This window comes from Pleuronectes platessa, chromosome 22 (assembly GCF_947347685.1).
Source record: "Pleuronectes platessa chromosome 22, fPlePla1.1, whole genome shotgun sequence".
Lineage (NCBI taxonomy): Eukaryota > Metazoa > Chordata > Actinopteri > Pleuronectiformes > Pleuronectidae > Pleuronectes > Pleuronectes platessa.
In genome coordinates this window covers 3,169,277-3,182,614 of record NC_070647.1, presented here as the reverse complement: position 1 = coordinate 3,182,614, position 13,338 = coordinate 3,169,277, and the positions used below count along the sequence as shown (strand labels likewise).

Genomic DNA, 13,338 nt, shown 5'->3' with positions numbered 1-13,338 from the left:
CTTTGGTAGGATCTGATCTGGATCCTTCATAAATTCCCAGGAAACATCCCCACAACATTGAGTAACGTAACCTAATATTTCTCACAATATTTTAAGAAAAATGTTTGAATCTAAAGTTCAAAGAATGTTTTAAGAATGTTATGCCATAATGCTCTGACAATATTATCACAAAGCTTTTTAATAGGGTTCAATATAAAGAAATTTATCCAACCATTAAAATAAACATTCCAGGAACATAATAAAGACTTTTAACTGACAATATACTAGAAGATGCCTGATAATGCTCTCAAAACATTTTAAGAAGAAAACATTTTAACTGGGTACTCTCAGCTCTCATTTATACTTTATACTTATTAACCATGTTATGTTTTTATGATCGGCTGCGCGAACTTCCACTCTCAAGCCTGCCTGCTCCTCATGCCGGCTTCCCCCTCCACAACAATATCCACTGTTCTTTATTCACTGATAGACAGCCATGCTTACAATGGGCACTTGTTTAAATACAAGTGATTTAACTTGTTTCATTCCGTCCACCAGATATTTAAATCTGGCTGCGGGGATTTTGAGCATTAGTGAGATTCAGCAGTGATGTCAGACAGTATGATATAAATGCATAAGTGGAAGGAAAAGAATGATATGCAAATAGAAAATTGGAAATGTTTGCTACTGAAAGGTTTCTTGTTATAAAATGATTATGATGTGCTCTTCACTTAAAATGTTAATATATAACCTGATTTATTTGTAGAATTGAAATAAATTCTAAGTGTCCAGCCTTACACGTTATGACCAAAAGAAAAATACCCTCTACATTTTGTCAAGTTGAACTCAGACCCAAAGTGCTATGAATTGAAATTCCTTTTATTAAAACAACACAATTCAGACACAGAATTCATATTTACAAAAAAACAGCTGCTCTTCTCCCTCAAGCAGGACTGAACTAGTTACTTTCACAGACAAATATGTTGGCGTCTTCCGGCAGTTTTTACAAATGTATGAAAGGTTATCAGAAGAATTCTCTCTTCCAGACCGGCAGCTCCTGGAAATAGACCTCGTCTGGATTTTCATCAGCTAGAGAGAGAGAAAATGAGCATTGTATTATGGAATTAAAATATAAATCTTGAGACAGAACCACAGCAAAGAACATGTTAGGCTTAATCGAGAATTCATAAAAGGTTATTAAAAGATCATGGATTAGAGTGACACATTTAACCTTGAAAGTGAAATATAGATCCATAAATTTGATATGTCAGTAATAATAATAATAATTACTTTATTTATAGAGCACTTTGCAAAATCTAGGTTATAAAGTGCTTTGCCTGTGGCTGCGGCAGTTCGATCCCCAGTCTTCCCCATCTGCATGCTGAAGTGTCCTTGGGCAAGATGCTGAACACTGAATTGCCCCTTATAGAACAACAAAGTGCTGCTAACAGATGCACTGTATGAATGTGTTTGTGAATGGATGAATGCAAAACTGTAATGTAAAGTGCTTTGAGTGGTCATCAAGCCTAGAAAAGTGCTATATAAATACAAAACCATTTACAAGGGCAGCAAAATAAAACAGACAGGTCATCTAATCATGAACAAAGCAAAAATTAAGGAACCACAACTATTAAAAGACAATATGTGTGGGAATGCTGTATCTGTACCTGTGTTTCTAAAAGCAGCTATGTTGTGAGCAGGATGGTAAGAAGGATTGAGTTGAAAACCACTTATGTTGCAGTATAAATTATCCTGTATTCATCCTCTTTGGGCATAGTTTCCCCCCACCTACCAAACATTTACAGTTTCAGTTTGAATTCCTCATCTGGGTTAGCTTTCAGTTTGCACAGCGTTCTCACAACAGCAGGTGTTTTGTTGACTTTTTCTTTCACCCTGAGATTTGCTTCTCATAGGAGACGCAGGATGCTCTAAACCCCTCTGAATGCTGTTGGCTGATCGAAGAGACAAACTCTTCTGACGACTGAATATAAGCTCTTCCACCTCTACTGCATGTTGTTTGGGTTAGAGATTAATCCTAAAATCTATATATTTTTTTACATTTACTACAGAAAGCATGATAACTCATTGACATAGACTTAAAATAAATAATTAACAAAAATGTAAAGAATTAATATTGACTATACTTTGCTCCACCTCTTCTAAACTACACCTGTTGTCATTGACCCACACATCTGTGTCCTATGGAACAGAAGTTGCTCTCACCTCCCTCTTTGGCCTGCTGCAAGAAGTTGAGCAGGACAGTAGCGGCCTGGTCCACACTCAGCTTCTCTGTGTTCTGACTGCGGGTCTCTGACAGGGAACAAACACCAAGCTCAGATTATCTGATTATTATGATTCCACCTCCAAGGTTGGTTCTAGAAACATTTGGGGAAAGTTTCTGTCTTTATCTCTATTAAACACGTGTTTGCTTTTAACCTAAATGAAAAAAAAAAATGTTGAGTAAACTTTGTTGTACCTAAGTGTAATGTGTCATAGATATCTCCTTCTTTTCGGTCCTCTGAGATGAACCTGCGTCCCTCTGCAAAGCAAATAAGACATTATCACATATATTATAATTATTATTTTCAAAATAGCAGTTAGTGCATTTGTAGTAAGAGTAATATCTTAAATCTTAAATTTTAAATCAATAGATAACTGAAACATAAATGAACAGACATATAATATAACCATGCAGCCATATAATAATTGAATAAATGAAAAAACTTCATTATTTTAACAATAAAAGTGTAATACAGTGCTAATTTCACATGAATGAGCATGACCTTTTTGTCTCTTTATTCCCAGGCTGTCATCTCTCATCACAAAGTCATGTTTGTCTTGATGAGAGACAGAAAAAAATATCATAACATGGACAAAACATTTTGAAATAAAATGTCATGGTTATATTACATGACGTGTCTGTCGTCATTCACTCCATTGTGTCAGGTTTATTTGTTTAGTGCTGAACACCTCTAAACGGACAGGTAGTAAATAGGTAAATGCATACGTGTGCCCTTGAGGTACAACATGGCCTGCGGGCTCCAGTTTCTTCGTTGGAAAGAGCCCTTTGATTAACAGAAGAAGAATACGCCATTTTATATTCGACATTATGATAAATTGTTTTTCAACAGTTATAACGATATCACATCACGGTCAATGTAGTTATATAGGGAGATATAAACCGGTTTTACCTTCGGTGCGCCCCACGACTGCGAGACAAACGTCGCCAGTAGTAACAGGGTGAGAACACAAGTAAGGGTGATGGTCCTCAGACCCTGTGGGACACAAACAGGAATTGGAAACAACAACAACGCAGCGTCGTTCCCAGAGAGAGACTCCCACTGACGTCCGTTTCAGTGCGTAACTAACCCATTACGCACAGAATACGCGTTTAATACGCGCAGTTTCACCATCATGGGGTAACTTTGAAACGTTTAAAAATTGATATAACTATTTAGAGATATGAACAAATATATAAAACAAATATAGTGAAAAATTAACGTTGTCTTAATGTCAAATTGTCAATTTGTTTGTCATTTGCAGGCAATATGATGCGTAAGATGCCAGACAAAATTGGACGACAATTAAAATGTTCTTGCAATGTTTCTTCAAATGTTCCTTCTATTCGTCTTGAGAGCAGTTCTCGTTAAAAAAGGGGGCATTTTTTCTTTTGTTACAAAATTGTCAGGATATAACTTTGAAATAAGAAAGAATAACTCCCCGTACGCGGAACTTTCCGAAATTAAATCTCAAGTTGTGGTGCGTTGCACTTACTTTCATTGTAACGGAGGTCCTGTGAGCCTGGTGTCCGGTGGAGAGGCCGAGAGAGGTTCCGAGTGACTGGAGGTACCGTTCTCTCTCTCTCTCTCTCTCTCTGTCTCTGTATTTATATCCTCCGGGTAGGGGGAACCCTCGGTGCGGCGCGCTCCTTCATGATGCCAGCAGCTATAGGTCAAGCCAATTTGATGAGACGAGGGCGACCGAGGGAATGAATGAACCGATCAATTCTGCCCCTTCCATCCGGGGGGGGGGGCGGCGGTGCACTGTAAATATTTCTGAATTAAAACAGCGGCTTCCAGCTCCCCGGCAGTTTTTCACAATTACTCATGGAGCCACAGGCCGACTGCGGACTGGTTGTAGCTTATATCGATAAAACCAGTACCCCCCCCCCCCCCCCCCTTCTGCGGGGATATTGATATGTTTGCACCATGCTCACTGAAGCAGAACTGTAGAGGAACATGTCCAGTAATGAATGGAATGAGTCCAGGTTCCGTGATGTCAGTCCCAGTGATGTCAGACAGTTGCATAGATGTCACGTGGCCCCAGGGCCGTTTCCAGCTATTATGGGGGCCTCACAAAAAAATTGCTGTCCAACAAAGACTCCATGCCAAAAAACATAACCATATATAAACAAAAAAAGTTAAAGTAAATCAAATGAGTTAACAGATGGGTAGAAGCCAGAACAGATTTCTCTCTGGACAGTTTTAATTTCTTTATGAAAAAGAAGAAGGAATTTGCACATGCTTACACAAATTGATTAAATGAGGGTTTACGCAAATAATGGAAGAAAGTCAATCGGCCGAAGTATACACAATCATATTGGACTAATTTATGTTTGCTTGATTATAAAGATTTTATTGATACCAATAATTTTGTGAACATCTGATTCCATTAAACACTATATTTTTACAGGAGGCATTAAACTGTTGGTTTTTGGGTAACTTTTTGAATACAATAAAAATGTTTTGCATGGACATATAGTTTAGATTCACTGAACACTGGGACCACTGGGAACACCTAGATTTAACGATTGAGAGTGCAGAATCTAGAGACATCTTGTGGAGAAGGTGCATGTTGCAGGTGAATACCCCTAACCTACCCTTCTCTTACAAACAAGGAAGAGAACCTGTGGTAGCCTTCAGTTGTCATATAACTCAAAAGGTGTTTAGTTTGTCCAGTCTGGGCAACTGTAAAAAGCATGGTGGTCACTTGGATTATTTTACATTAATTTTCTGCCAATAGATCCCTTTCACCTAAATCTAAAACACTGAACTTTGAGGTATTCGGCAATGGTGGCCAATCTCTACAAAACTATTTATTTTGACCACCCATCTACTAATAGCGATAATCCAGAAATACAAGGCATCGTAATCTTTGAAAAGGAATTTAAATTAAGTCCATTTGTGGAGGACCCATCTATTTGATCAAGACTAAAATTCATGGAAGACACACAATGACATTTCATTATTTTCCAAAGCATCAGGATTATTCCCTATTATCCAGTAATTTTAATTACTTCTCATTCATACTTGTACTGATTCTTCTTATGTTTCAATTATAGTTGAATCCAAAGGGAAATATATAGAAATAATGACATCCAAAAGAAGTATTGTCATTATGAAATGTATATTTAAGCAAGGGAAGGGAATTTTTTTTTGTGTAAGTGATCTATTTGATTGCAGTGGTAACCTTTTGGACAATATGGCCGTTTTAGACACATCCAACTTAAATTATGCCCAAAGAGAGTATAGCTAGGTTTGTAAAGCAAACCCCTTATTTCTAATTCTCTTTCTAATCTCTAATAATAAAATTATCAAAATGAAAGGGGGTGGGATTGGATTTTTTCTCGTTTTGGTTATTACTGTTCTAGTTGTTCTTGCGTTTTTTTCTTTTCCCCTCCAATGTGTGTTATGTTTTTGTGTATGGTTTTGGCAGAATCAGCAACATTTATAACCTCACCAGGATATCAGAAGATGTTATCGATGGCAAAAAACTATGTCTGTGAATAATTCCGAAATTAAGATCACTAGTTGGAATGTTAGGGGGCTTAGTAAATTGACTAAATTGAAACAAGTTATAAATAGGTTGAAACATCTCAAGTCTAAAATTGTTTTCTTACAAGAAACCCATTTGATGGCCTCTGATATACCTTGTTTGAAAAAAAGATGGCCAGGCCAAGTGACTTTTTCTTCTTAGAATAATTATGCTCGAAGTGTTGCTATCCTCGTACACAAGTCAGTTCCATTCCAGATTACTCAAACTATTCAAGATCCAACTGGTAGATATGTGATTGCACAAGGAAACATTATGTCACATAAAGTTAATCTCATTAATATTTATGGTCCTAACGAGGACATGCCGTCTTTTTTTGAAAAATTACTGTTGACTGTGTCTACCTTAGAAGGTTTCTATATTTTCGGGGGGGGGGACTTTAATTGTAAGTTAGACCCAGTAATGGATCGACTTACTGGAATTGATACCTCACACGTACAGACGAGGAAAAAACAAACTGCTGGTATGACAGCATAGTGATTAGTGATCATGCAGCTGCCTCAATGGAAATATGCTTAGGCACATTTGCTCAACATTCGCAGAGATGGAGGTTCCAGGTATATTGGTTACAGGATCCATCCTTTCTTAAATTCATAGCAGCCTGCATAGATAACTATTTCCTACTAAACACGGATGAAACAACCGCCAGTGTAAGGTGGGAAGCATTCAAGGCATATATAAGGGGAGAAATTATTAAATATACAAGCTCAAAGACTAAACAGAACAAAAAGGAAGCGCAAACATTGGAGGGACAGATTAAAACACTAGAATTAGATCTTTATGAGAATAATGACGAGGACAAACAGCAACAATTAACAGTAATGAGAGCTGAATATAAAAAAATCACAACTGACAAGGTTGCTAAAAACCTCTTATGGACCAAGCAAGCATACTATGATCAGGGTGAAAAGCCAAGCAAACTACTGGCCTGGAGGGTTAAGAAAATGCAAGCCGAAAGAGCAATTAACAGTATAAAGACAATGTCAGGCGATTTAACAACAGACCCAATTGAAATTAATGCTACCTTCAGAAACTTTTATGAACTATTGTACAAATCAGAATATGCAGGAGCTACACAACAACAAGCATTTCTCGATCAGCTACAGTTCCAGAACTTATCTGAAGATGAAAAGGAGGCACTGGACGGGACATTAACAGTTGATACTAAAGCCTGACAAATCACCAACCAGTTGTCCATCTTTCAGGCCCATTAGTTTAATGGGATGTGATACAAAAATATTATGCAAAGCACTCTCTAAAAGATTAGAACAATATCTTCCTCAATTGGTTGGTGATGATCAGAATGGTTTCGTATTACAACGGCAAGGCTTTCATAACATCAGGAGAGTTTTAAATGTACTGTTTGAGACAAACAATTCCAAAGACACTGCAATGTTGTCGGTTGATGCTAGCCAAGCATTCGATAGAATAGAATGGAAATACCTTTTTGATCTGCAGCCCAGATATGGTCTAGGAGAAACATTTCTCAAATGGATTAAATTACTGTATACAAACCCAACAGCAGAAATATTGATAACAATACAATTTCTGAACCTTTCAGTTTACAATGCTCAACCAGGCAAGGCTGCCCTTTGTCTCCTCTGCTTTTCACTTTAGCAATAGAACCTCTTGCGATCGCAGTAAGGACACGTAGGAATATATCCGGCATCAGGATTTGGGACATAGAGCATCATATAGCATTATATGCTGATGATATCATTTTTTTCTTAACGAACCTGAGGAACAGTATTCCAAATTTGACATCTTTACTCGAAAACTTTGGCGAGTTTTCTGGATATAGAATAAACAAATCTAAGTCAGTATTGTTATTCCTAAATGAAGAAGAAAGATGCAATCCAAAAATAAATACACCATTTATGGCCACGCAAGATGGATTTAAATATCTGGGTATTAAGATTGCCCCAAAACTTGGCGACATTGTCCCTATAAACTATAACCCTCTCGTAGACGAAGTGACAGAAAAGTTGGACCGGTGGTCTGAATTGCCGATATCAATGATTGGTTGTATAAATCTTATTAAAATGTCTATTATACCCAAATTTACATATCTTTTCCAAGTACTCCCGCCTCCATTACCAAGTAACTTCTATAAAAAAACTGATAGTATATTTAGCCAGTTCATTTGGAACAATAAAAAGGGTAGAATCCGGCTCAAGTTATTATATTTACCTTATGAAAGGGGAGGACTTCGGGTCCCAAACCTGAAATGGTATTATTGGGCTACTCAATTAATTTCTGAAATGTACTATTTTTCTTCATCCACACCACTTGCTTGGGTAAATATTGAACAAAAATCAGTGTCAGATTTGCCCATAAAGCAGTATTTATATTCCTCAGATATCAAGACACTGAAAAAACAAACAAGAAACCCTTTTGTTAAAAATACAATATCAGTGTGGTATGCAGCACATAACTTTGTTGATGAAACATTAACTTTGTCACAATTTACTCCTATCTGGGGCAACAGACAATTCAAACCTGGTAGATTGGATGGGGGATTCAAATTATGGGCAGAGAAAGGAATTGGGACTGTTTCGGACCTTTATTTTGAAGGTACCCTTCTCAGATTTGATCAACTTTGTCATAAGTACGGAGTTCCTCAAAAAAAATTTTTCAAATATTTGCAATTAAGAAGTTTTATAGAATCAAAATCTGGGACATTCATGGCCACACCCCCACTATCGATTATTGAGGAAACGGTGATTAATAATTTGAATGGTAAAAAACATATATCTAGATTCTATAACCTTTTAGCAGAGTACTCAACAGAATCAGCATCAGATAAATTAAATGCGTGGAGAACAGACACACAAGAAAATATTAGTGAAGAAGATTGGGGAAGAGCATGTTTAAAAGCGCAAAAGAATTCAATTAACACAAGGTTAAAATTGATTCAGTATAAGTGGTTAATGAGGGTTTATATAACCCCTGCAAAACTCCACCATATCTCCCCTAACATCCCGGATGTTTGTGTTAAATGTCTGACTGAAAAGGGAACTTTAACTACATTTTGGGAAAACGTAGTTAAATGTTTATCACGGATGGTTGAGTGTAAAATTTCTTTGACGTCAACAATATGTATACTTGGAATATACCCCAAAGACTCCATCAGAACAACGAAGCAATCAAAGATGGTTGACTTTGGACTTCTCCATGCAAGGAGAGTGATTGCACTATATTGGAAAAATGTAGAACCACCATCACTGGCAATATGGAAGAAGGAGTTGATGACTTGTCTTGGACTGGAGAGATTGACATACATTGTTAGACGTAAACAGGAGGAGTTTGCTTGTATTTGGGAATCATTTATGTCATTTCTGACCAATGAAACGGATAAAACTGACTGAATAACAGGTTGTGAAATGATCCTGCCTTTTTTTTATTTATTTTTTTTATTTTTTGTACATGTTATTCTTATTTATTTACTTTACTCCATTAAATTGTTGTCTGTTGTCATTGTCCATTTTATTTATTTCTTTTTCCTTGTCTGTGTGAATGAGTGGCTGTTCGAGGGGATATAAATGAAAATGTTTGTAAATTCGTCATAAAGTTATATATGCACTTGAAACTTCAATAAAAAATATTGTTAAAAAAAAAAAAAAAAATGATATGGCAGGCCTCATATGTGTGAGTCTGTGTGTGTAAATCACATACTTCACTTCACTTGTGATTCAGTTATATAAAACCATTTATACAAGTACACAAACTCTTCCCAGAATGTAAAACCAAGTCCAGTGGATTCACTTGAAGGCCCTTACCAGAGATGGCTTGGTGTACAGAAAAAGTTTCCTCCATGACTTAGAGGAAAAGCAAGATGGCCAGTGCCGATTTCTCCTCACATACAAGCTCAGTCAAGATCTCCTGGTGCTTTTCTTATCCTCTGTCAGAGAAGCATTCAACAACAATACCACTGCAAAAGCTGTCAAAACGGCCTACAGGCATCTTTTGGTTAAACATAAAGTGAAGAGTTGAACACGAAATTGTCTCCTCAGGAGCATCGTCCACGTTAGTGTACAACATGGGTAAGTTGGACCTGAAAACCTGTTGAAGTCCAAACATGGTTACCCACTCTGCCCAAACGTTTAAGCTGACTCGGCAGAGGCTGCCATCAGTTACTGGCTTTGTGTTGAAGAAGATCAAGAGGTGTTGTTTTTCAATTTTTGAGAACCTAAGGCAAGCTTCGACAGGCACATGGCTGAGCATGAGCTATTACAACTTGACTCTCTTCCCTCTCAAATTAAGGGAATCAGTAGAACACAGGGTTAGTTTTGATTAACAACGATGATCAGGTACTTGTTGCAGCTTATTTGCTGAACAATGTTTTATTTTTTATTTTTTCTACTCAATTATGACTTTCTTCTTGTAATACAAAAATTTATTCTCAAAATCTCAGAATTTGTCCCTAACAACATGGCCCTAATACACCGTGGTAGGCTAATAGGTTACCCTTTGGAAAATGTTGAACGTTCTTTAATACTGCTCAGTTTTATACATTTAGCAACCCCCCAAAATTTAGCAACTGATTCAAAAAAACATCACCTCAGTCTTTGAACCTTTAAAACGTTTTCCAAGAGGTTCTGCAATGATTCAAAATTGTAAAGTAAATCTTTTTCAAATAAAGTATTACATGTAATTGTTATATATTAAAATGTTTAAATTTAGTATGCTGTATCCTTTTTTACCTTTATGCAGACTGGAACCTTCCATTTGAAATTTCCCAATTGTGTTTCAGACAAACTTGAAAGGCAAGATTTCTGAGTTTGTAACTTTCCCTATCTCCAAGTCAATCTACCTCAACTAGTTCAGAACCGAAATACACTCAGTGGACTTTCCATCTTTTACCTGCCTGATGCACATATATATGTAATTACCTCAATTGCTAGACCTACATCTAGATTGAAGATTGACATTTCAATGAAATGTTTACATTAAGATTTCACATTTAGATTTAACTAGTATATAATCCAATTTAATTTATAAACAATATTATATTATAATTTCGTGTTAGTGCATCAAATGTATTATATATATAATTTTTCATTAATTTTTCTTCATATTTTTTAAAATGAGCTCAACCCCCAAATAGTCGGATAAACCACTAATCTTGCTTCCTCGTGCAGGTCCCTAGTGACTGTGAAGGTCACTGCTTATTATTCATGTAATCCTCCATTCTTTTCAAAGCATTAAGTTTGGCCATGAGACCTGATTGGAATTATTGTATTCATTTTACATTCATTTTTCAGGTTTGTTATGTAATATTTCTGTATCTCAATCTGGAACTAACGAACAGTCAATTCCTCATTAGGGTCTTCTCAACCATAATGTTTCTTTACTATTGAATTTCAGGATATTTAGTTACTCCAGTCATTGAGCTTTCATTTACATGGTGAAAAGATGTTGGATGTTGTAGAAGGTCAGTGACAAAGCAATATTAAAAGAATATGAATAGAAATAAGGTTAAATTCCTCAAATTTCACCTGCGTAGATGCAAATGAAAGTGTCCACAGACATTTACTCTCTCTTTATCCTGACTGATTCTTCTCTAGTTTTGTGTTTGCTGGTGTCCTACTAGTCACTACTGGTAGCACGAGGTGGTACCTGCAGCCCAGTCAGGTTGCACAGGTAGTCCGGCTCCTCGAGGATGGTACATCCAAACATGTGGTTTCAAGAAGGTTTACTGTGTCTCCCGTAACAGTCTCAGGAGCATGGAGGAGATACCAGGAGACCCAGCAGCAGGACCTGTATCTGCTCCTTTGTACGAGGAGGAACAGGAGAAGCACTGACAGAGCCCTACAAAATGCTCTCCAGCAGGGTACTGGTGTGCAAGTTTCTTACCAAAGAGTCAGAAACAGACTAATTATCTGGGTGGCATGTTGGCCCAAAGTCCTCTAGTGGGACCTGTGCTTAAAGCCGAGCAACGTGCAGATTGATTATTATTCACCAGAGAACACTGGAATCGGCAGGTTCACCACAAGCGTCCTGTTCTCTTCATAAATGAGAGCAGGTTCACACTGAGCAGTGTATTTACAAAAGTGTCATACAGGAAAAACACTGACATATCAGAGAAAATGCCCTGAACAGGAATTCCAACAAATGGCTACTAGGAGACCCATTCATCTTTTCCATAAGGCCTTACAGTAAAGTATTTTATTGGGGGGGCATTTATTTTGAAACCAGGGTTTGTTTGTTGAGGACGGACGCATCTGTCCAAGTGCTCTTGCTCCACAGAAAGGTGGGAACTTTATTAAAAAAACACCTAAAAAATAAGTAGTGAAACAGCACAATGCCCCCATGGAGTTTTGTGACTGATTTGTTAGATAACACTTTCCACCATCATCAAAAACAGAAAAGAAAACAGAGGATATCTTTGGAGGAATAGTTCTAATCCTCTGCAAAGAGTGCCACCACATGAAGCTGTATATGGTCTGGTGTAAACACTGCCCCGACACTGTCTATATGTGGAATTTATCTTATTTTTGTCACTCTAGCACAGGGGTATCCAAACTACGGCCTGCGGGCCATCTGCGGCCCACCAAATCTTTTTTTTGTTTTTGTTTATACCAGCGCTTTAGAAGCACTTAAATGGCACTTCCTTATAGCACTTTGTAGTTTTGCTCTATTTTTTGAAGAAATTGTACTTTCTTGATTTTGTTGTTCGGGGTTTGTACCCTCGGGTACCCTTGAATGCATTGATTGTAAATTGCTTTGGATTAAAGCGTCAGCTAATTGAATTGTAATGCCCATCTAACCCCTGACCTGCCAGCTGTCCCTCAGAATGTCGCCACGCCCACCGCCCTGAGCGACGCAATTGAGGTGCACTTGTCAATGGTCCGCTCAAGGGCAGGGGGGCGTGGCGGCGTGAGTGGCCCAGACCTTCGAATTTTTTTCTGATGTGGCCCTCGGGATAAAAAGTTTGGACACCCCTGCTCTAGCAGTTTGCAGTAAAATGAGTCCTTACTTATTCGGTGTGGGTGGTTTCTCAGGATCTCAGCATAGGTCTTACATTGGTATAGTAATGAATTAGGGGTGGCTGTGGCTCACTGGGTAAAACACTTAGGGGTTACATCGGCGGTTCAAATCCTGTGTTCCCGATTCGGCATGACGATGTCCTTTGGCAAGATATTGAAGGCCACAACTGCCCGTTCTCATTGAGAAAGTGCGCGAAAATATACATATATTTATGAATGTGTGTGTAAATGGCAAACTGAGTGGTCATCAAGACTGGAAAAGAGCTTTATAAATACATACCATCCAAGTGGATATACAGTCCTTATAAGTCCTTATGGAAAAGTGTCATTGGATGGATGATGTGTCATGGTAACATATGCTGTCAGGGTCACAACCTAAGCAGAATTGCACTACTTGAAGTGCTGGGGTCTGTGGAGACTGAGAGCTACCTCGTTGATGCTAGTAGCTTAATATTTGGCCAACTGAACTCTGAATGGAAGCTATCGCACATTTTCAGCTGTGTCCACTTTTATAAAATCCTTCTTTGCTGAATTGTAA

At 37.6% G+C, this 13,338-nt stretch overlaps 1 protein-coding gene across 1 annotated transcript; it reads right to left on the bottom strand.

Annotated features, from left to right (window-relative positions):
* Positions 1 to 917: 917 nt before the first annotated feature.
* Positions 918 to 3,326, bottom strand: spx (spexin hormone; the record flags this gene model as incomplete). Its single annotated transcript, XM_053415437.1, has 5 exons — positions 918 to 1,068; positions 2,203 to 2,289; positions 2,456 to 2,518; positions 2,987 to 3,044; positions 3,171 to 3,326. Coding segments are annotated over 5 exons (429 nt in total), but the record flags the coding sequence as incomplete, so codon positions are not given.
* Positions 3,327 to 13,338: the final 10,012 nt, after the last annotated feature.